Here is a 23,690-nt window from a genome sequence, read left to right as displayed (position 1 = left end):
CTTGAACTGTGATCACTTGTGTCCGTCTTACTTTGATACCATACCTTCCTTACAGAAGCCTGTAAAGAAGCACAAGGTTTGACAAGGAACTGTTACGAAATATAAGCATTAGCTAGCTAAGCGAACCAGGAAAAGGGAGCAATTCTCCTGGTGAGATAGTTTTCTTAATTCAGAAACCACAGCAGAAGCCTTTAAAGAAATACAAGGCTTAATAAGTGGATTCAGATGTCATGGCAGAAGCACAACGCTTAATAAGAAATGTTACAAAGTCTTGTCATCAGAGAGCCAGGTGAAACAAGAGAGGGGAGCTATTCTTCTGGTCTCCCACTGCAGTTTTGTTGATTCAGAAGTCAGAGCAAAAGACTGGCAAAGGGATCAGCAAGAACATTAATTAGTGAGTCATTCGCCTGTGGTGTTTGTTATGTTATTTTGTATGTATAGTGGCAGGGCTAGCGTTAGGTCGTTTTCGACAGAGGACAAGACATTTTCATTTGGACAACCACCTAAGTGTTCCTTTGTTAGGTAGGGAATGTACTTTAGAATAGTGAGTTAGGCCTTTTCTTTATTGTTGAATAAAGAAGTGTTCATATCACGCCACTACTTTGTCCGACTCCTTTATGCAGCACACCACAAAAGGCACATGATCGTCCTATGCTTTTGGCATGGAGCTTTAGGAAAGCGGTCAGTTTAGCAAGCCTCCCTTTTAGAAACAGAAATACTCGGATCATTTTATTTAATACAAATAAAAAAACCTTGGGCAACCTCACCATATGGCCCGTCTGTCACATGGACTCTGAAAGTATATCATAGGATAAAGAGCAACTGACAAAATGCCTTCTTCCCTGCATCAGTACAGAGATGCATATTGGTTTCTAAACTCCTACACAGCACCACACTACTAAAACAGCAGGGATCTAGATTCAAGGTTAAACAGGCACAACTTGAATGGCATATCTCATTTGCCTCAAAGTAGCCTGGGCTGAGTGCAGGCTATAATCTTCAAGAGGGTGTGAGCATGCCTGGAAGCACCCAAAACAGTGCATTAGGAACCAAAATAAACAAGTGTCCAATCAAGGGTCCATAAAAATAAGACTAAAGGAAAAGGACAGGCAAATACTACAAAAACACTAACAATAGGGGGCGGATTTCAAGTTGCAAGCTACCATAAAAAGTTACTGGTCACCTCAAGACTATACATGAAGATACCATACCTTTTTAGACTTGCCAAGAGTCAATTATCACTAGTCAATAACTAGTGGCGAGTGCATATTTTGTGCCCTGCTATCAACCCACCCTGTAATAGGATACACAGAGAATGCAGCCTTTGGGAGAAAATGGCAATCTAGGCATTGGGGAACATGGGTCTGCAGGTAAACAGTCTTGCAGAAAAAACAAATAGTGTCTTTAAGGTATAACATGGAGTCTTGCATGTCCCTTGGGTCCATAGAACACGTTCAGGGAGACAGAACCGCTGATTTATAACTTTTTAATCTTCTTCCAGGATCACAACAGCATTAATTCGGGTTTCTGGGCAGGTCGAGTTGTATTAGAGTTGCCAAGCTAGCTCGAATGGATTCAATAAACCAATGCGGTTCGGCAATGGCCCCCAAGAAGCTTGGGACAGGCAGGCGATGTTGATTCAGCGTGGCGCAAAGGCTTGACTGCGTCTTGATGCAAGGAAAGCAGCGATTTGACTTCAGCAGCGAGCTGGCTCAACTGGATACAACAAAGCAGTGTGGTTTGACAAGCAGCAAGGGCTTGAAGAAGCTGGGAGAGTCTGGAAATTACTAGTTCAGTGTCACTCGAAGGGGGTCGATGTTGGGAAAGTGGCAAAGGCAGCTCTGTTGGATCTTTGCCGTGACTCAAAGGGTGTTGGAGTGCTCAAAGGTGTTAGAGGCTGCAGAGAGCCAAAAGGGCGCTTCATTTGGTCCTTGGGGTGCTGCTGGGCTCTTCACTGAGTCCAGGAGGAAAGGCAAGTCCATCTTTTGCCTTCCCAACCAGGAAGGTTGCCAGGACACTTGTAAGCCTTCCACTCACAGGAGGAGTACCAGTGTGCAGCAGCAGTAGTCAGGTTTCCCAGCAGGTTGCTCCAAATGTTCCCCAGAAGTGGTCAAGGAGAGAGTTTGCATCCTCCATGGAGCACTTTGCCTTCACCCAATAGATGGAACTTTGGGAAGCCTTCTACCCAACAAGGTTCCAGTGAGATCTTCAAGTAAGTCCTAGATTATTCTTCCACATGTTGCAAGAAGATGAATGAATTCACAGGGGAGAGGCGGATCTCACCACCTTATATAGTTGAACACTCAAACACAGAGTGGAATACCAATGTTAGAAACGGTCTTACTACCATTCAAATCTGGGGTTATGCCAACCTGCTAAAAATCAACCCCAATAAAACAGAAATTCTGGATGTTAGCACCAGTCCATCAATCTGGTCCCCTTTGTTATGGCCCGAGAACTTTGGCCAAAGTTCAGAACCTAAGTTTGAGGTCAAGAACTTAGCCAGTCTCATTGATAAAGAACTAATACTAAACAAACAAGTGAGGTCCGAAACTAAATCATGTTACTTCCTTATAAAGAAGATTAATCTGCCCTACCTCACTCACCAGGTCGTGGTGATGAATGCACTCATCTCATCAAGATAAGATTTTAATAAAAAGCATCTACCTAGGCCTTCAAGCCTTCTTTCTGGATAGTCCCAGAGAATCCAAAACATAGCAGCCTGAATTTTGATTAAACTTAAACGATAAGATCACGTTACCCCTGCTCTGCAAGCACTGCATTGGCTTCCGATCAAGTCTCCCGAAAAAGTCTGAATTCTTCCTGACTCGCAACTATCATCTAAGTTTAAATGATACACGCTGAAAAGTAATTTAAGATCAGCAAATTAAAGATTAGTCCACATCCTTCGTTATGGAAAAAGATCAGGGATAGCCGAGTGTTCTAAATTCAGGCTGCTAAGCTCTGGAACGCACTACCCCTAACCCTTCGGAAATAGATTAACCATTCATGTAATTCAGAAAGAGACTGAAATCATTTATTTTCACCCATCCCTCTAACCAATGTCAGTTTCACCTCAATGCTATATTTGTTTTTCATCTTTGTTACCATTTCCTATAGCGCCAAAATGCCCCCAGGGTGAACATCTGTGCTTCATAAAACCGCAACACTATTGCATAACATTTATGATATGACATTTATAACACACCTGTACACTTTGCCACAACAAATTGATCCATTCCAAGCCTTCTGTAACGGGCCCATCCTTGATGGTGTAGTGAGGGTTACTCCTTGTGATGTCAGCTCCCAGAGTCGGCCTTGTCTGCAGAAAGGTGGTGGGGGGCAGGGTGGAAATCAGGAAGGAAGCGACGGAATGGCAAATCCCAAATAGATGTCCGAATCCACAATATGAAGTTCCTGTCCTCCCATCCCATGCCCGATTCTGAACAAAAGGAATCCACTAATTAGCTCCCTGTTGGGATTGCTCCATAGTGTTGCAGAGCTCCCTCTGAAGCTTGCAGCTCTTACTGCATCCCCTAGAGGAGGCATGTGCAGTTCTCTTGGTAAGACAACAAGCCTTTTCGTCCCTGTAACTAAGACACTTTCTTGCAACAACACCTCCATGCCCCTGGGCTGTTAGTGCGCTTTACAAATTAAAAAAATTAACAAACAAGGCATCTTTGCTGTGGTTGAAACGTCTGGGACAGAACCAGTGCACAAATGTCTCTTCAGCTGCAGGTCACAGTGGAAAGCAACTGGATAAATGTAAATTGCATCAGATTGGGTTTGGGCAACTTTAATTTGTTTTTCCTCATATGCCACTATATCTAATAGATGTAGTGTATATTTATTAGAAACCAAAGAGCTATGACCAGATGCAAACGTATGGGTACTGGCATTTTTAAAAGCTGTTCATGGCTTTTGGAATTAATTTGAACCTAGCAGGCTGTTTTAAGAAGTTACATGTTACTGTGCCACTGTCATGTCAATTTTCCCCACGACTATGAATGAGAAGGCCATCCGGTCCTGTTCATCCCCCCTGGACCCCCTCCACTTTGGATTGTGGGATTTCGCTTTTTATTTTCCATTTGAAATTTAGTTTCAATTAGACGATTAGATGTTACCTGGTGTTCCCGTTAGAAAGCACTGGCGGATACCACAAGGGGAACTGCACAGCCATTAGTTTAGTATGAACGGCGCCCAGGAGTATTAGACTCAGGGGAGGCCCATGTTAATGGGGAGGGATAGGGGGCTTTGAAGACCTTCCAACCCCAAAAGTGGGCGGGGGAAATAGGAAGTGCATCGTTGGAAACTAAAAATGGAGAGCAACAATGAAGTCAGCAAAGGGCGGGGGGGAGAATCGAAAGATTTCACAGTAAACGGGGCTCTGGCAAGTAGTTTGGAAACTGAGGGGAAGGGGGGCCCATGGGAGATTATGGGTTGGGAAGGGGGGGGGCACTCGTGAGTGGCAGCTCAAGCTGACCTAAAAGAAACACTCGGGAGGGGGAGGCCTTGGAATGCGGGGGCTAGGAGGAGCAGGGGGGATAGTTGGGGAGGACCCCTCTTTAGCGAAAGGCAGGGGAAGACGATGGGGATAAGAAGGTGGTTGAGCTTGGGGGGTTTGATAGCGCTCTCGTGAACAGGAGGGTGCTATGGGGAAGAGGGGCCAGAGGGGAGGGGACAATAAAGGCGGGGAGAGCTAGTTCAGCCGGGGTCTTGGCGGAAGGGGGAGGGGGGCTCCCTAGCAGGACGGGCTAAGGGAAGAACTTTTTGGGGGAGAGAAGGTTAACAAAGATCAACAAACCCACCAGGGGAAAGGGGATAATGGAATCCAGGGGTAAGGGAGCAAAAGGAGACCAGAACGCATCCTTTAGAAGGAGCCGAAGCGGAAAGAAAAAAAGAAAAGTAAAGTAACACATGGAATAAAAAATAATAAAATAAATAAATGCACGTAAATAGTGATGGGGAAAGTGAAGTGAAAAGAAAAAACGTAAATGTGAAATGGCCAAAGGGTAGAGGGGGACTTCTGAGGAAGGGACGGGGCGCCTGTGTCGGGTCCCCCAAGGACCAGAAGGGGCGGGGGATGAAAGTTGCATTGTCTCAGCGCAGAATCCGGAGTTAAAACGGAACACTTGTAAGCCAACTCCTGACTTTATAAATGTAATAAAGTTTGCTGTGGCAATTTTTCCCCCACTCATCCAACTGGTCATGCCTCTCATTAGCCACGAAGGAGTGTGTGAGTCTGAATGGGAGCCGGGGGGTGGGGGGGCAATTGGGCACAAAAATGGCTGTCGCCGGGCCACCCCACTGAGGGTGTCGGCGCTAAGGGAAAAACAGGACTAGATGGCCTTCTCACGCATGACAGCTCTGGAGTTGATAGTGCGCTAGTAGGTAGGGACCATCAAAATCGGCATGGGCACACTATACTTTTCAGCATCGAGCATTTTGAAAGCAGAGCCCACTTTCCTCAGGAGAAAACCCACCATCATTTTGCATAACAAAAATACAAAAAAAGCACAGGATTGCACACCCTCGCAGATGGCTTACTATCACAGAAACAAACATTGATTCACAAATCAAAGTACAACATTTTCCCAGTTAAATGCAACGTTGGCTCGCATCCAGCCCACCCTCCTTTGCGATCACGCTTTTAGGATTGCACACCCTCGCAGGTGTCTCAATGCAGAGAAGCCCATATCCTATTCGTAGAACCACCCTCCCAGTTAAATGCAACGTTGGCTCGCATCTAGCCCACCCTCCTTTGCGATCACGCTTTTACTTTTCTCTTTGAAGACCATTTTAAACAGATATGGGCTCACCTCCCACAGAGAACACTCCCTCGGTATCCAGACTCTTTTTGTTCTGAAGGTGAAGCCTGCGGTAGCTGGAGATTCTTTTAGGAACGGCAGCAGAGGCACTGAAGTAAAGGAGAGATCAGCGGTTCTCAGAGCCTGCTGTAGGCCGGGCGGCAGCACTAAAGGAACCAGAGACGACATTGAGCAACGGACTAATAGTACGAGAGAATGGTGGCTCTAACTTGTGACATACTGTCAAAATCCAGTTCTAGCCAATCACAGTGCAAGGCTTTAACCTATCAGAGGTTGGCAAGGCGAGGCTACAACCAATCAATATGCACAAACGGGACACCATGCAGCCTGGGACACAACACCACTTCAAACCGAGGCACCAAAAACAGTAAGTCTGTGTGATGGTTCTTTTTTTTAAAAGACAATTCGTAAAGTGATGTTTAAAATAAATAAATATTGCCAGCGCGAACGTCATACGCCTGAAAAACGGGACAGGAAAACCCAGTGTCTGATCAGATAGAGGCTTGGAACGCGGCTCGCAGCCAGGGTAGGAACGTGCTGTTGGTGCTACAGTTTCCACGACCGTAATGACAGACGGACTGGTGTCAAGAGAAGGCCAAACAGTGTCTACAGCGGGAAGCGTAGCGGGTCGAGAAAGCAGGTTAGTGTGGGCGGTGTTGCATATTACACGCGATCACAGATAACCAGGGCATGGGTTGCGCGGGCATAGAGAAGTTAGAAGTGGGTCCCTTTTAATGGATGATACCATCAGGCATTCTGTCTTTACACCCGACCAAACAGTGCATTCCGTTTTTTTGGATCACACTGCTTCACCTTGAAATTCATTCTGCATCTTTAAGTTAAATCTGTCCAGCTTTAAGATGCCTTACGCTCAAATCTGACAACATGGACAAATTTTAACGCGGTAAGTGTTGGAATTGTTTAGAGACCCATTGTGTTGTTAGGAAGTTGAGTACACATTGAGTGATACTTAGGGGACACAAAAGGCAGATAATAAAGGCATTTAGTACATTTCAATAGGGCTTAGGGTATTTAAAAATCTCCCATGTGTGACAGGTTTTAAGAAAACAGTAGAGTCTTGAGCTGTTTCCTGAAGGGTCCAATATGATTGTTTGGTTCTCAGCTGCAGGGGTAAAGTGTTCCAGTGAGGCAATCTCCGGGAAGCTGGTCCTCCAGATCTTTTTCTCCTGAAGCTCGGGATAGACAATTGGTGGGAGTAAGCAGAGCGAATAGGCCTGGTAGATTGAGTTTTGGAGAATTTTTGTGAGCGATATGTAGGCTGTGAAAGACATTTGTTTGTGATGGCTTGCGCGTTTGGATGTTCAGTGCTGCTCTGGGGGCATTATTCTATATAGTTTGTTGATATTTCTGTGCTGAGGTTCCTGCAAATAAGGCATTGTAGTAGTCAAGCCTTGAGCCAACCAGAGCTCTAGCAATGGTGACACAGCTTTCTGAAGTCAGGAATGGTCTGATTCATTTTGAGTTGTGGTCTGCAGGGGAAGCGATCACATTGACCTGCCTTGAGAGTGACCACGTAGCATCCAGGTAGATTCCCCGGGTTTTGACATTGCTGGCGACCAGTATGGTGATGCCCTCAATGATGAAATATTTGTAGGATTGGCTTTGAGTGAGGATTGCGAGCCAACCACAAGAATTTCCGTCTTTTCATCATTGAAACATAGTTGGTGGGAGGCCATCCAGGGCTGGATGGTGTGTTAGACAGAGTGGAGGTTGAGAGAGTCAGTATCATAGTTTCCCATGAGGGGGATCAGGATCTGCGTGTCATCTGCATAGTTTGTGTAGGAGATTAATTTGTCATCTAGCAAGTCAAATAAGAGGCTTAGTGAATATGTTGTCTAGTGTCGGTGAGGCGCACAAACCTTGTGCAACCACGCAAGTGACTGGAGATGGTGGAGGAGCAGCACTAGATGAGAAGATGCTCATTCAGACAGGAAGGAGGAGATCCAACAGATGGCATCTGGCTAGAAGTGTGCGGCTGAGGCCAGGTGTCGACCCAAGATTTGGTGATCCACCAGGTCAAAGGCTGCCGAAAAGTCTAACGGGAGGAGGGCTGACTTGCCAGTATTCTTGATTTCATTCTTTATGTTCAAGAGAACAGTTTTGGTGACATAGCCTGGACAGAAGCCTGATTGGCGCAGGCCCAACAGATTGTGGGTTTATAGTAAGCTCTGCATCTGCATGTAGGCTGCACGGTCCAGGATTTTCAACCGGAAGGGAATGGTGGTAATAGGGCCATAGTTATTAGGGACATTAGGGTCCAGAGTGGGTTTTCATCGTAGTGGGAGGACCCAAGCGTCCTTAAGGGGAACAGAGAAGGAAGAGTTGATGAGGGTGGCAATGAAGGGAGCACAACGTTCTGCACCGTCCTTTATGACTGTTGCAGGGCAGATGTTGCCTGGCAATAGGAAGGCTTAAGGCCTTTGATGATATTGGTGATTTCTGATTCGGTGAAAGATTTGAAAAAGAACAAGGGGGCATTGAGCAAGGTGGCTGGGGTCCCTATGCGGGAGCAAGTCAGTGCTCCACTTCTCAAGGACATTTGTTGTTGTTGTTGCTTTTTTTTTTAGTGTGCCGATTTTGTGTAGTAGGGCCTTTTGGATATTTTGTGGGTGGGGACGTATTTGATTCCAATTCTCGCATGATGGCCAAGAGCTCCTTAGAGCTTGATTTTGCCTCCTCTATTCTAGTGTTGTAGGCATTTCTTTTTCCTATAAGGATTTCTTTTTCCTAGAAGATCGCCTTTTTGTTACAATGTGCTCCATTTAAACTGGCACGTCCAAGGCTGATTTGATTTTTATGACCATGTCTTTAAACTAACAAGGCTCTCACTTCTCGCAGGGTAGAAGGCACGAGGCAACTCATCTACTTGCATTCATTCAGTAGTTTCCCACACGCTGTACAGACAACACCAGTATGGATTTCAGAGGCAGTCCCAGCGGTGGGTGCCTTTAAATAGTTGCATGATTGATGTCTTGAGCAATTGAATGTTCACTTGTGGGTAGAGCTGGCCGTGTAATCGGAGCGTTGACTTAGTGCGGTGCTAACTGTGCCTGTTTTCATGCCTTTCTGAACGTGTGGGGAGAAACAGAGTTTTGATGCTGGCAGGTCTGTGTGGTCAACACTTCATCGGTTTCTACTTAGGGTGACCTAATTTCCCAAACGAAAAACAGGGACAGTTTTAAAAAGATAATTCAAATGACATGCAAGAAGAACATTACACTAATGTACATCAGGGTTTTGACATTGTAGTCTTCCTCCTGTACTGCCGTTCACAGCATAATGTTGTGCTTTTTTATGCCATGATATCACAGTTGAAGGAGGAATGGTTACCAACGGTTATTTTGCAGGTATTTGACGTGGAGCTTCAGTGTATGTAAAATGGGAGGGTGCTTGTCCAAAAAAGGTTATTGTTATATTGTGTCCCACCTCATTTATGCTCCCCACTCTGACTTTGCATCTACGTGGTGTCCCACTGCGTTTTGCTCCTAGTTGTTGGCCATTTATGTTCCCCAGTGTGAATTTGTTCAAAGGTGGTGTCCCACTGTATTTATGCTCCTCACAATGACTTTTCTCCTAGGTTGTGTCCCACTTAATGTATTCCCCCTGTTGTGACTTTACTCCTAGGGGGGTATCCCATAGAGTTTATGCTCCTGGCTGTTACTTTGCTCTTAGGTTGCTCCTAAGCGTTATGTCCCACTGCATTTATGCTACCCACTGTGACTTTGCTCTTAGGTGGTGTCCCACTGCATTCATGTTTTATTTATTTCATTTGTTAGCAGCACCCAGACCCGTAGGTATAACGGCGCTAGTACAGAGTAGGTAATATAGTAAACAATTAATGCTATGGTCAAAGGTAAAGTCAGCGCAGCAGTTAGAAGAGAACTGATCATGGTCTTAGTCGTATTTATTGAACAACCAAGTTTCATGCACCCCCCTGTGATTTTTGATCCTAGATGTTGTCCCACTGCATTTATGCTCCCCACTGATTTTGCTCTTAGATGGTATCCCACTGTATTGATGCCCCTTCATCTGAGGATTTGCTCCTGGATGGAGTCCCACTGTGAATTTGTTGCTCACTCCGTTTTTACTTATTGGTTGGTTTTCCCTTTTTTCCTGACTATCTGACTTTCCTCAACCTCCTACTCACTTACACAACACAGACCCCATTAATCTCACGCATGGCAACTTGATGCCTACCAATATGACAAGAACCTTGATGGAGCCATGCCAAAGCTCACATGTTTAGCTCTACTGCACACAGCCCTGAGTCAGCGGCTAACTCAGCCTTGCAGTGCTGTAATTTATTACACCTTACACTCATGCTCAGGTACTTCTAGCCTCCACTCACCAACGACTCTCTCTCTCGCTCTTTCTCTTTCGCTCTTTCTCGCTCTCTTTCTTTCTTTCTCCCCCCACCCCACAACGAGGCTGCCATAATGGCAGATGCCCTATACAAGACAAATTCACATTTGCGCTGAGATCCACAGGTTGCCAAATGCAAGTGCTTCAGGCGTTGGACTGGGCTTCTTTAACTCATAGAAGAAAAGCCATTTCGAAGATGTTGGCAAGAATGATTCCTGCTAGCTAGTAGTTAATGTCTGACCTGTCGTCAGCGTACTGTCAAATACATTTGTTAAGGATTCCACCCAGGTCATACCCTTTTGGGTATACCACCTCTTGAGGATAACCTTTGGGTTAGCATCAGCTTCTGCAGTTGTCTAATGTGTGATGCAGGAGTTCTTTGATTGTCCCTGGACTTTAGTTATTTCAGTAGTTATATCATGGTGTGGGGAAAATGTGACAAATAAGACGATGTGAGAGTACAATGTCAGTCAAGTAATTTTATTGGTCCTTGTAGACTCTTTTTGCAAGTGGGTTGCAAGTCCGGCTTGTGAATGATAACACCACTGTAAAGGTTATTGTGTTTTTGAATTAACGTTTTGGGCACAAAGATGTGCCAACGGGGGTAATTATTAATAATGGAGTACAGTTTGTTTTGAGGGACATGGCAGCATTTCTTCAGTTCGTGGGTGTTGAACAAAGATGCACCTGCTTTAGGGAATAATTTCATTTCTGTGGTTTTGGCTCCCTAAATTTCAAAGCCTCCTAAACCTTTTTTCTGGCTTCCTAGATTTTTGCCCTTTTTCTAGTGTGCTGCCTTTAGTAGCCCGTTGGGGTGCTTTCTAAAGATCTTATTCCCCCCCCTATTTCACCCCCAAGGGTGATGTGAGGGGTCCGAAATGTGAAGCAGACATTTTTGTAAAGAGTTCTCATATGTAGCCATTTTATTAAATAAAAAGGTTGGATAAACGCCTCACTATGCCTACCCTGGCGAGGATTTCCCTTCCTCAATTAAACCAAAGGCAACACGCTAACTAAAGGATATCTGTCCCTCACACTTCTACAACCAACAAAGCAGTAAGAAGGAAATATATGGCAATTCAACAATGATATATAACATGATTTTTTTTATTTTATTGTATATGGTTTATTTAAACCTTAACAAAATTAATTCAACAATATTTCTAAAAAAGAAAGACAGTATTTTCTTTTAAAAATACAATACTTTTCACAAATCAAACAAATTAATCTTAAATTGTATATTACACGAACGATTTACACATATACATTAAAACCGTATTCTGTACATAAGTCACTCTTCACTTTCTTAATATGTCAGAGCAAATTCTATACTGTTTCTTCATCCATTTTTACAATTTCGCCTATAATATACTCTCTTGGGTATTTTGCATACATTTCAATTCAATTTACTTATCACCCTCAAAAATTAATTAATTCGTATTTTCAAAATTACTGAGTTACCATAAAGCATCTCGTACCATAGCAAATCCCTGTACACATAAGAGGTATCGTTAAAAAAATATTGAGAAATATTCAATCCTCTGCATCATTAGATTTGGACAAGTGATTCCTTCACACCGGTAATTTTGCAATGCCTGCAATATTTCAACTCATCAACATTTTTAGCACGAATATTCACGATTTCATTTGTATTTAGTACATTAAACCTAAATCTCATTGTTTAATTCCTGAAAGTTCTCGCAGGGTATTTTTCGGGTACAGGTTCCCATTTCCAGAACGATATTACTTGTGAATACAGAGTTGAAATTAGAATTACAGCATTATTTTCTACCAGTCAAATGCCCTTATAAGCTCTTTAACCATACCCAGATTTATTATGAGAATTTGCATGGATAACCCCAATTCCATTAGTATAGTTTGGCACCAGGCTCATGAGTAAGTGTGCTCTGCACATTTTATTCTGGTGCACGTGCCTCTTTTTTCCTTGCAGGGCCTCCACATGCCTCCAGGTCGGGCGTGGCCATAGGAATTAATTGAGCTGCATATGCAGCATCCTCTAGGAGTGGCAGCGTGGGGCCACAAGTCAGAACAAATGGGCGTGGCCGGGACCTGGCTATTTAAGCCTTCCCCACCCGCATGCAGGTGCTTCACGTTAGTCTGCTTACAGCAGCGTAACACTCACCGCAGCCTGAAGCGCATCCTTACCTGATTCCAGCAGTTTACCTGATTCCAGCAGTAACCGCAGTCGGAGCGCATCCTTACCTGATTCCAGCAGTTTACCTGATTCCAGCAGCAACCGCAGTCGGAACGCATCCTTACCTTATTCTGGCTCCCAGCCACAACACTACTCGGGAGTCCACTTTCGGCCAGCTTCATCGCGGATCCAGGCATCCTTCATATGCCGGCAGATCTCCGGATAACAGCATTCCAGTCTGACTTTGCCAGGCCATCCCTGCAAGAGGAAGGACTAAATAAGGTAAGAAAACTATAAAGACATTACGCTAAGGTCGCGCTTAAACCAATCCTTGTGCTTGACCTAGGAACCAAACGTACCACCTATTGGGACATCGTGAACTCCATTTTTCTCCATTGGGGCTCACTTCTTGCACCGCAACAACCGCTGGGCTTCATATCACCTATTGGGGAGAAGAAAAGACATTACAAGAGATACGGACAATAATCATGGAAAAAGACATTACAAAAGCATACAGACAATAATCATTATCGAAGGATACTTACCTTTTGAAATGGTTCAGCCACAGCCGGTCTGGGCTGCCACGCACATGGACCAGTGAAGAAACTCGGTTTATCTAAAAAGCGCCCCTGCAGTGAGAAGCAGGACGGAGAGCTCACCATCATAATTAAACAGGTGAGACTATATGGTTAGGCGCATGCTCACCGCATTCTGGGAAGAAGGGTTCGAGGGAGACCAGAGTCATATCACAGCATTCTCACAGCCTCTCATATTCTCGCAGGGGCAGTACCAATAACCAACACAGTCCACAACACAGGAGCAGGGGAAGAAGGCTGACCATGGGGAGCCAGTTCCAGGGAGGGCTGCAACCGTGCCCCAACGTCCCCGCAGAGACCAGGTGAGCGTAACACATGCTTCAATTTTCCTCCAATATGGAACTCTCTCTTCTGGGAAAAATTCGGAACCATAAGACAACCGTGGAGTAGCTTTCATACGATAGAATCAAAGACATGGCGTTAATATGAATCGCCCATATTTCCTTTCAATTGCTTTCAATTGGTTTGCAATACCGGATGCTTTCGCCTTTAGACTGTTTTTGAAACCAAGTGATTGCGCACTCACAAATCCAAGATATTTCAAGACTGATAGGTTTTTTATTCTTAATCCACCACAGGTCCACATTAGTGTTGCAGGTCTCATGGTTGGCACTCCTGTATTTAATATCACAGTTTTGCTGGGATTAATCGAGAGTTTTCTTTCTTTTGTAAAGTTCTCAAATGAGACTATCAGTCATTGCAATCCTACCTTGGTTCCATCAAACAGCAGAAAGTCGTCTGCATATGCTACGCATTTGACTGGAATGCCACTTATCTTGGGTGCTATCAAACTACTTGAGTTCAGAACCTTTCCTGCTTGTGATACGTGTACATTGAAAAGAGTTGCAGCTAACGTGCATCCCTGACACAGACCATTATATGTTTGAATTACATCCGACAATAGATCTCTGTTGTTATGTATAACATGATTGGATTCACAATCTGACCAATGTCTCTTTTCATAACCTGGGTGAGTTTCCTTTCCCCCCAGATCTGAACAAGGGTTTTCTCCACAGTTGAAAAGAAACCAGGAAATCCGCTTTGACACAAAGTTCCAATACAGGTCACAAGGATTTATACTTGACCACATAACGTTCAGTTGAAACTAATAGTAAATTCCAACTCCTCCTGGAATAAGAACTCTCTCACATTTGTCTTTTCCAAGTAAACAGCAGCAACTTTGCCAGGATAATTGTCATAACATTTGGTTTCAGAAATAAATAGTCTATTCCAACTCCTCCGGGAGTAAGAACAGGTTTCAGCTTTGTATTCGTTTAGATGAGTAACAACAAATGTCTTTGTCAGGATGGTTTACCACAGCACGCTTTCACAATTCGTTTTCGTATGTCACAAATAAACAGTTATTTCTGTTAGAACCACAGTTCAGCACTTGTATCAACTAGTACATGGTTTATTCCTTTGACAGGCCCTTTTAGGCAACAATCAACTTCTCGCCATACGGGTTTACATGCTTGCCCATCTACTTCTTCACCAAAAAGAATAGAAAAGTGTGTTCAGTGGTAACTTTCAACTTAGAATAACACCAACTTCTTTAGCATCATACTTTAAACGAGTTGCGGGGAGACCACAAACCACAGTAGTGCTCTTTAAGACTTTGTTGCAATTATGCTTCTCTTCATCTGTATAACCTTCTACAGATAGGCAGCCTGTTCACCACCTTTCCTTCTTCTCTGCACCAACAACCTAATAATGACCAAAAGCTATCAACCTACATTGCCAAAGCCAAGATGGAAGAAAAGTGACACTATCACCCGATGATCTGTGTTTCACAGCACCTGAGCAGTTAGTCTTACAACCATTACGCCTCACAGTATTCCCCTCTTGCCTTGAGCTCTGTTATATTGGTATTGCTGGTTGTTAATGCACTCTTGGTTTGGGTATTGCTTGTAAGCGTTTGGACCTTCTACAGCTTCCCCACAGGGTTTTTGGGCAATCTCATGCGCTTATTTACACAGTCATTTGGTTTCAAAAGGTATAATTTGTGTTGGTTTCTGAAGGCACGCTCCTGCACGCTCAAACCAGAAGAAATACAGCCAGCTAGGGAAAAAGGCCAAAGACACACTTGCAAAGATAACAAGTGTGGTTTTTCTCCAAAATACAAATGTATCTGCAAAGAACTCTGCTGCCACTGAACGTTCTGAACTCTGTAGGGACGTGCAGCACATTATAAGCACAAATATTTGGGTTGCAGGTCATTTGGTCGAAAACCGAATGCCATTTGATCGAGAGTCAAATGGTGGAAAAAATGGTCTTTTTTATTTTTTTTTTATTTTTATTTTTATTTTTTTTTTTATGGGGGGTTTCTCCCCAACCCCCCTTTTTCTATATTTTTTTTTTACCAAACAAAACTAAAAAAAATATATAAATAAAAAAATTCGACCATTTGACTTTCGATCAAATGGTCATTCGATCTTTTATTTTCGACCATTTGACCGGACACCAAATAAAGTCACTAATGACGTAATCATATATGGTACAATTCTACAATCCTAACTGGACGAGCTCTACACATATAGAGCCTGCTCCATATGAGATGCCAAGCCATTGGTCCATCTTAATTCTTCTCCATCCACCTGTGTGCCGCTGGGCTCCTCATCCAAGGTGAAGGTGGCCTAACAAATAATTGGCTACTAACACAAACAATGTTATTTTATCATTGTAAAGAGCACCTGGCAGATACAGGGATGGGCTCGAGGGGCGGGGGGGGGGGAGAGCCAAGGTCACACTAACTTGCATGCTTCACTCACTTCCCAGATAGGTCAGCAACTCCCATGGTCCTCCACCTTACAAGGCATAAAATAAATGCAATTCTGTAGGTTTGCTTATTAAATTGACACTTGTGTAGCAAAACTAGCTATTTAAATTATCCTGTTCATTGAAAACACAGCTCACACTGCAGTCCTCTCTTGCACTCAGGGCTCCCTCCACCCTCTTTTCTTTGTTCACTGCAAGTTGAAAGGGGCTAATGGAGAGACCGTACAGCACTACTCCTCTCCTCCACTCTTAAGTGCCAAAGGCCTATGTGGGAGTGCTAGGCAAGATTTGTTTTCTTTTTCAAATAATTGTAAACCAGAAGAGATCAGGATGATACTATTTTTTAAGCTAACTACATCCTGCCTGGCAAAGACCAGTAAGTGTTAACTTTATTTCTTTTAAAATACAGTCTTGAAATTCCATGCCTAAACGTTTGTTTATATAATGCATAATTACAGTATTGCTACTGTAAACAATGCATTGTCTCCATGCTTTACAGTAACATTTAGGTTAGTGTTATCTAAATTTCATAGTGTCACTCATTTTCATTGTTTTGGGGACGATGCATCACATTGACAAGCGAACACTTTTGAAAATGTACATGATCACACGGCCAAATGCCTTTGATGGCAAAACCAGTTCTGTTACTTGCTGGTTGCATAAATCTGTGCAACTGGTTCACAACCCATGGGCTGATCCCACACTCCTTGACATTCTGTCTTGCCACCATGTTGATTTATACCAGATACCCTGAAAGTGAGATGGCTGCAACTACAATATTCCACCTAGTTTTCCCAGTTCCCTGCCTGCTGCAACATCTGCTTTGCAGTCTTTTACTTTATTTCCTCTTTCATAATGATACACACAGCTAACTAGAGGTTTACACAACACACTGCTCAATAGTTCCATCCAGTCTGTACATCTACAGATATACTGAAATACCACACATTCTAGGTAGCCTCCAGAGCTCGCTTTGCTCCTATTATGATTGCATTATATATTAGAACCTGCGGGAGAGAGCTGGCCAAACTGTGTTCAGAGCCTTTTTTATCCTATCTATTTATTTGTGCCCATTCATGCAGGTAACCTTTCACATTTTACAGACACTGATAAAAGGTTCGCAAAATCTACTCGCCCACCAGCATAGTCAAGTAGATTTTGTGAAGGGTGAGTACCATTTGCTTGTGAGATTTGCAACTTTTATTTAACATTTACTTGGTTTGCAATAAATGTCAAATACAAGTTTCAATGTCAATGGCTGGCCTCTGGGTGGCAGTGTGCAAAACAATGTGGGTTTGTGATGGCATGCCATTTTACAGAAAGGGCGTTTACATTTCTTGTACTCCACTGCTATTGGTCAAGTGTGTTTCTCTTGGGTCTAGTAGGTAAACTAAGTTTCTCGATCTGCAGGTGTAGCAGAATTTGAAAGAATCTGCAAGGCTTGGCTCATCTTATTTCAGCAGTACACACAAATGCTGTATTGATGCTCATTTTATGTCTTGGGTACAACTATCTTCTGGTGACATTACAAATATTAGTACAGCACTGCTAATCAAATGGGTTTGTTTGCTAATCAAGAAAAGTTTAACTAGCAAACTCTGCTAATCAATTCTTGAAAACTAATTTATGCCTTGGAATTGTTCTTCCGTGTGAGGTTTACTTATAGAAATCCTCAAACAAAGGGGCGTTCATGTTTTTTGTTTATTCTACTTGATTTATGTTTGCTGATTATTTTTTTGATTTGTCTATTGGTAATTCCATCGTATTTAAGATTGCAGGGATACATAATTTAATAGGTGACATTATTAGAGTTGCAGTTTGTGAAATTGTTTTGTATCCATAAGAGTATTCCAACCAATGTCTCTCTCTTTTGTGTGCGACCAAATAGCATGATCCACATGGTGAATGCCCAACGAGGGGTATTTTTTTTTATCATAATTCCCTTTGACAATTTTCTTGCCTCTTATCGTTGGTTTGTTCAGATTTTCTATGTGTGTACAAGGTCATCTCTAAAACTGCGTCTATCTGATCGCAAATCTTGGTTTTGATAATGAGTCTGTACCAACATTAAGAATTGCCCAGAGTTAGTTGATTTCTTTATCTTGTGAAAGAGGGGCAAACAGCTTAAACTGCTGTGATTGTATTTGTGAGAACATTAGGCTTTTTGTATTATTACAGTCTTCAATCACAAAGAACATTTATTGCCCTTTAAATTATGTTCTCAAAGTCTTTCCAGGATAGCCCCTTGATAAAAGCAATTTTGCTTATATCTTAGGTGTTGTCCAAAAGGTAGAGTCTCTCGTAGTGTTCTTGAATGGTAATTACTATAAATCAATATTAAGTTCTGTCTGTGGATTTTTGAAACACTGTTGTAGTTCTTACACCATTTTCCACGCTTGTTTCTAAATTTCAAAATTGTGTCGTCCTTGTTGCTCTGATCATGAGTGACATTTAGTCATCTGTTTGTAGATTGAGCCACTCACAAAAAGAGAAGTTGACTCTTTTTTTTTTCCCCACTAAAGAACATACAAATATCATATGCGTTGGACCCTGATGCGTATCATTTCTGTTAATGGGTTGTTGTCTGAGTAGATATGCTGCCTGTCGCATTCAGTCACACTCAGAGGTTGGCCAAACTTGGAGCAAATGTAGCCCCCTTGACCGTCCTTGACATTTGCTCAAATCATCTTTATAAATAAAAAATGCTTTATTAATGCAATTTCCATTAATTGGAGAAAACAATCTATGGAGCTCTCCATAAGAGTATTTTGTTTTAATAAGAACTACTTAAATCACAGTAAAAGTGACTTGTTTCTCATTACATGTGTATTGCGCCTCTATATCCTTGCTGTTCAATCTGTGCCTATTTCACAGTGCCGTCACACAGCTGCCTTTTAACAGTAAGCCACATTTGTGGTGATAGCGTGCTCAATAAATAGCCCTACATAACATGACGTAACACAGCCCATCTTTGCTTTCATTTTTGCATATAGCTAAATCTACATTTCAAATGGAAAAATCCATTTTGGGGTGTAGATTACATGGGAGTCTTGAGTCATGAAGCGTGTCCTCCTTTTAACAGCCTCAAATACTAATACTTAAGCCTGGTGCTGTCTCCTAACACATGAGCACACTATGTGACCTCTTGTTTGATTACAGCAGTTAAGAAGCCTTTTGTCAGAATTCCTGGGGACCTGAGATAGATTAAGACACACAGAGATGCTAAATTGATGATTATATTGGTTCGGGCTCTTTTTAGTTTGGGCTATTGGGTAGTGCCACCTATAAGCTGAAACTATTGCATTAGAGTACAGATATTGCCGTTCCGTCTGTGATTTTTGAAAAACTGTTGTAGTTCTTCCACCATTTTACTCCCTCGTTTCTAAATTTAAAACGTTTGTCTTGTTGCTCTGATCGTGAGTGATATTTAGTCATCTGTTATGTAGATTGAGCCACTCACAAAAAGAGGAGAGTTAGACTATTTTCCCCCGCTAAAGAACATACATGTATTGGAGCCAGATGCTTATCATTTCTGTCAATGGGTTGATATCTGAGTAGATACGCTGCCTTTCACATGGCATGTGAGGAAGGACACAAATCTTATAGATGTTGTTTTGTTATTTGCCAACCCAGTAACTGCCCATGACCTTGTCATTCCCTATGGCCATTCCCACCCAGTTCCTGCCCCAGCACTCCCAAAACACCTCCTCATGGGAACTGTTTGAGCTTGCTTTAGTCAAGCCTTAACATCAAACCTTGCACTTGAAGGGCCTGCCAGTGTTTTTGCAAAGATGTTTTCTGAGAGTTGATAATTTAATTGGAGTTGTAAATGTGTTCTTGGTGTAATAATACACATGTCGTAACCAGGTCTGGCTTTAGCCACTCTGTTTATAAGCACTATGTGTGTCCCTCACGGAAGTCCTGTTAAAAACAAGCATTGACAAGGCCAACTTTATTTACTTGTGTAGCGGTATTAGGCATTTGCCATGCACTGCTATTAGATGCTCATGAACATGCACCAATTTGCAACTTCTACCATCAATAGTCGATTAATACCACAACAAAAGTGCCTGGCAAGTGCCTTTTCCATGCCTACATAAAAGCCCAAACTGTTGGCATTGCCTATGCTTGTTTTAATGGGTATGGAAACCTGACTTTCCCCACACAAATAATCATTTAAAATGGGTATAAAAATAGTTTTAACTCAAACATGTTCAGACTTCATCATTGGATTCAGAATTGAAATGACTTATTCCTAAATCACCTGTTCATTTGAATACCACATATTGGGACACCTCTTGACAACTCCTTTTTGTGGTCAGCTTGATATGTTTTCCCAATTGATCCTTATCGGAACGATTTCTGATGCTCGAGGGTTAAGCGAGGAGAACACTGTGCAGTACAATCCCCATAAAAATTAGGTAGATGGGCAAAGCAGTACGTTTTTATTGGTAGTTGTATTCCTGAAACTCCCAAACCTGTGAAGTGGATTGGTCTGCAGACAAGACCAGTGCACTTCTTGGTGAGGGTTGTAATCCTGAGACTCCCCATTGTGTAGGCAAAACCTTTTTTGTTTAGAAGGTGTGGTGCACTGATGACTAATATCCCTTCTTGATGGAAAGGCGGGTCTGGACAGTCCCCTAAGAAAGTAAGCCCCACTAACAAGCTACAGATGACTGAGGGCATAAACTTAGCAACATTGATCAGAGAACTGTTATCCATGCATGGTGAACATTAAGGACACCAACACGGAGCCTAAAGGCCAAGTTAGGCCTACGAATTGTTGGTAACCACAGGATGCTGAGGGAGATCCAAAGACGCATACAGTTGAATAGTAGATCATCTACTCTTTAGAGCCAATGGTTGTAAAATAGTAGGTACAGATCGTCTTATTTGAACTTTTAAATTTGAACATTTTATTTAAGATAATTTGGAGCAGGTGATTCCCTACAACATGGCTGAACCACATTGAAAGGTGCCATACTTAGACGTGGTCCCCATGCTCGCTCTGCCTAAGGGAACCAATGTATGCCTCCCAGGTGGGGCCCAACAAAACAAAAAACGTGCCTCTGGTTACTTGTGCTCCAGTGTAGTGGGGAAATGGCCTAACATTTCATGCTGGTTTGCTGTCCTTGTTGTTAGGGCCCAGACTGATTTGCATATGACTACTCTCCTCTTGTAATGTTGTGTCTGTAAATTGTGAGAAACCTGAGGGTATTCTCACAGGTAGACCTCGAGAATCCCTTATTCAGGTGGCCAGGGAAGGGCTGGCGCTCTCAGATCCCAACCCTGGAGGTGGACGAGCGAGGGAGGATCACCTGGGTAGGGAAGCCCAGGGTTATGCTTGGGGGAGTGCCCCAGGTGAGGCACAGTATCATGCCGGAGAAAGGGACGAGGAAGACTAGCTTCTTGAAGCTTTTATAGGCTGCACCAACTCAAATCTCCCATCTCCAAATCCAAAGACCCCTTCATATCTGGTAAATCCCCTAGGAACTCAAACCCTGGTACATTCGAAAACCACAATTCCCAGTATCCTGTTTACCTGTTTTCGACCTGAATGCTCCCAATTATTCTTCTCCACGTCACTTTGATTATTTGTTTCCGACCACCCAGCCTACCTTGACTAAACACTATCGTTCCCACAATTGCCCCCCCCCCCCTGTTCCTTTCCCGATAATAATCCTGGTCATTCCTGGCTTTCACAAACCCTATCAATCTCACCCTTCTGAGTTTATCAACCCCCGTAGTACGAGGGTTATAATTCCATATAACACCTTTTCCTATCCAACCCCGTAGGAGACTTGGAAATTCTACCACCCCCCCGCCCCACTTTCCAACACGAACACTTTCCCATACCATGAAAAACAGACTAACCACAGTGCTGTTTACCTGACATGTCCCGACACAATGGTCATGCAGAGTCGGGCAAATGATAGTAATAGTAACAACACACACCTTCAAGAGGAGGAGAAAGGTGGCGAGAACCGAAGGGGCAACAAAGAGAGAAGTGACCTTGCCCTTTACAACCCTGACCCGTGAAGACTCCGTGGAAGGAATCGTAAGACCGCGTTAGTGTGTTGTAGCAGATGGTAATGGTACACAGAGCATGCCTAGACTGATGAGCAGGATAGAGAAAGACGCCTGCTACCGTGGTACTGTCCTTGATGGATACAAGTAAGGCCAAGCGGTTCATCCAGTGCCCCAGATAAGATTTTGAGGTGGGAGTATTTTACGCATGATTTTTCAAATTAGAGCGTAAATGCAATTTCAAGAGAGTAAAACTTAGTTTTCTCCTCTGCAAGAGAGTAAAACTTATCCAACACATACGTTATGGGTATGAACACATTTTAAAAGGGTGCATGCTTTATTATGTTGCTCGTTTAGCTGTCACAGATTTGGACTTTCAGTTGGAAATTCACCATCATGCATAAGAAGGCTATGCTGCTGACAAAAGAAATGCTACATTGCCATCTAGTGGTGGAAAGTATGTTTTTTTAATGAATAAATCAAAGCGTACACGGTATTTAAATGGTCCGTATTTGCCATATTTACATGCGTAAAAGGGCAAGATACGCACGTTAACTGGTAGGCTGGGTTCATCACAGCCGGTGAGTAGAGGGGAGAACCAAAAGGAATCTGAACTGTGTTGAATAAAAGTCAGAAAGTGGCAAATTGAGAAAAGTATAAAGAACTGTGACAATTGGGGGAACCAGCTGCAGAAGGGTCCGGCACCACGTTGGTGCTCACTCCAGAGAGACTGCTTGATCCCGTGTTTGTTGAACTACGAATACCAGAAGGCCCCAGGAGAGCCGCAAGTGAAAAGGTCAAAGTGGTCATATAGGGGTCTAGCAAAATGCCCTGTACAGTCGAACGTCTTTGACCTGCACTTAATTGGAAAGCTAAGGGAGGTGAATCCTGCATAGTGAATTCAAGAGAGAGAATTGTGTGAAAGGAAAGAATTGGGATGCCGATAGAACGGGGCAAATCCGGATGTCCCAATGAACAGTGTGTTGACGAAAGTGAACCCGGAAAAGGGGTGTCCACAGTGAACTGTTTAAAAAAGACATTAAGATTTGTGAATGTAACAGATGAACTTGTTCTGAAAAGCTGCATTGAATCCGATGGAGGGAGTCTGAAATTTGAGAAGGGTCTGAGCCCAGAAAAGCAGGATCCAAGGGTGAAAAGTTGTCACCCAAAGAACTGAGAAAGCAAAAGGTGAAAGCGTGCAAATGAGAGCCGTAGTGAACCCGACGGAGGGAGGCACACATTTGAGAAAGGTCTGAGCCTGGAAGAGGGGGATCCAGGGGTGGAAAGCCATCACCCCACCGACACATGAAATCTTTGTAATACAAGCCAGAGTGAACCCGACGGAGGGAGGCTAATATTTGAAAGGGGTCTGAGCCTCGAAGATGGGAACCCAGGGGTAAAGAATCATCACCCCAAGTGCAATCCGAAATTAACTTTTTGTTTATTTGAACCTATCTGGTCCTCGGAAGCAAGAGAGTCAACCACCAAACGTGCTGATATCGATAGGAACGGTTTGTGGATCTAAGCCCGGAAGAGGGGGATCCAGGGGCAAAGAGTTGTCACCCAACGTACATGCTCAAAGGAACTTTTGTTTATTGTTTCAGACACATCGGGTCCTAGGAGGCCAGAGACTTTTTGTAGAAACGTGACTTAACCACTGACGATCCTGATATCTGAGAACAGAACTGTTGTCTCGTGCTGGGAAAGCTCGAGCGTGTGCTGTACTCAGGAGTCCCACCTTGTCCCGTGCTTAAAACGTGGGGAAGGGAGACCCCAGGTTACCACATCCTGACTTATCATTTGTTAACACTTTTCTCATGAACACTATCCCCCACTCTTTTTGTATTTAGTTGTAAGGATTGGCAATCGTGTTTTTTTTTTTTTTGTAAAGGCCCTTTATTTTGACAAGACTCCACTAGGACTGCC

At 43.2% G+C, this 23,690-nt stretch overlaps 2 protein-coding genes across 5 annotated transcripts in view; one reads left to right on the top strand and one right to left on the bottom strand.

Annotated features, from left to right (window-relative positions):
• ZNF511 (zinc finger protein 511) overlaps positions 1-6,060 on the bottom strand; it is a 159,275-nt gene extending 153,215 nt beyond the window's left edge. Inside the window, exon 1 of the mRNA XM_069611060.1 lies at positions 5,820-6,060. Coding sequence (XP_069467161.1) covers positions 5,820-5,996 — 177 coding nt within the window. The 5' untranslated portion in view covers positions 5,997-6,060. The remainder of the gene's footprint in view (positions 1-5,819) is intronic.
• A 75-nt stretch (positions 6,061-6,135) lies between these two features.
• The window catches only part of TUBGCP2 (tubulin gamma complex component 2), a 704,444-nt gene continuing 686,889 nt past the window's right edge, over positions 6,136-23,690 (top strand). For 2 of the 4 annotated variants that reach the window (XM_069611059.1, XM_069611058.1), the window contains exon 1: positions 6,315-6,468. The gene's annotated coding sequence lies outside the window, so the exon portion shown is untranslated. Of the gene's footprint in view, positions 6,196-6,313; positions 6,469-23,690 lie in introns of those variants that run through there. The other 2 variants (XM_069611057.1, XM_069611056.1) reach the window with 2 other exon arrangements.

Source organism: Ambystoma mexicanum, chromosome 8 (assembly GCF_040938575.1).
Source record: "Ambystoma mexicanum isolate Mex_15411 chromosome 8, UKY_AmexF1_1, whole genome shotgun sequence".
Taxonomy (NCBI): domain Eukaryota; kingdom Metazoa; phylum Chordata; class Amphibia; order Caudata; family Ambystomatidae; genus Ambystoma; species Ambystoma mexicanum.
Note: the sequence above shows the minus strand (reverse complement) of the source record. Positions and strands in the feature narration are given on the sequence as shown.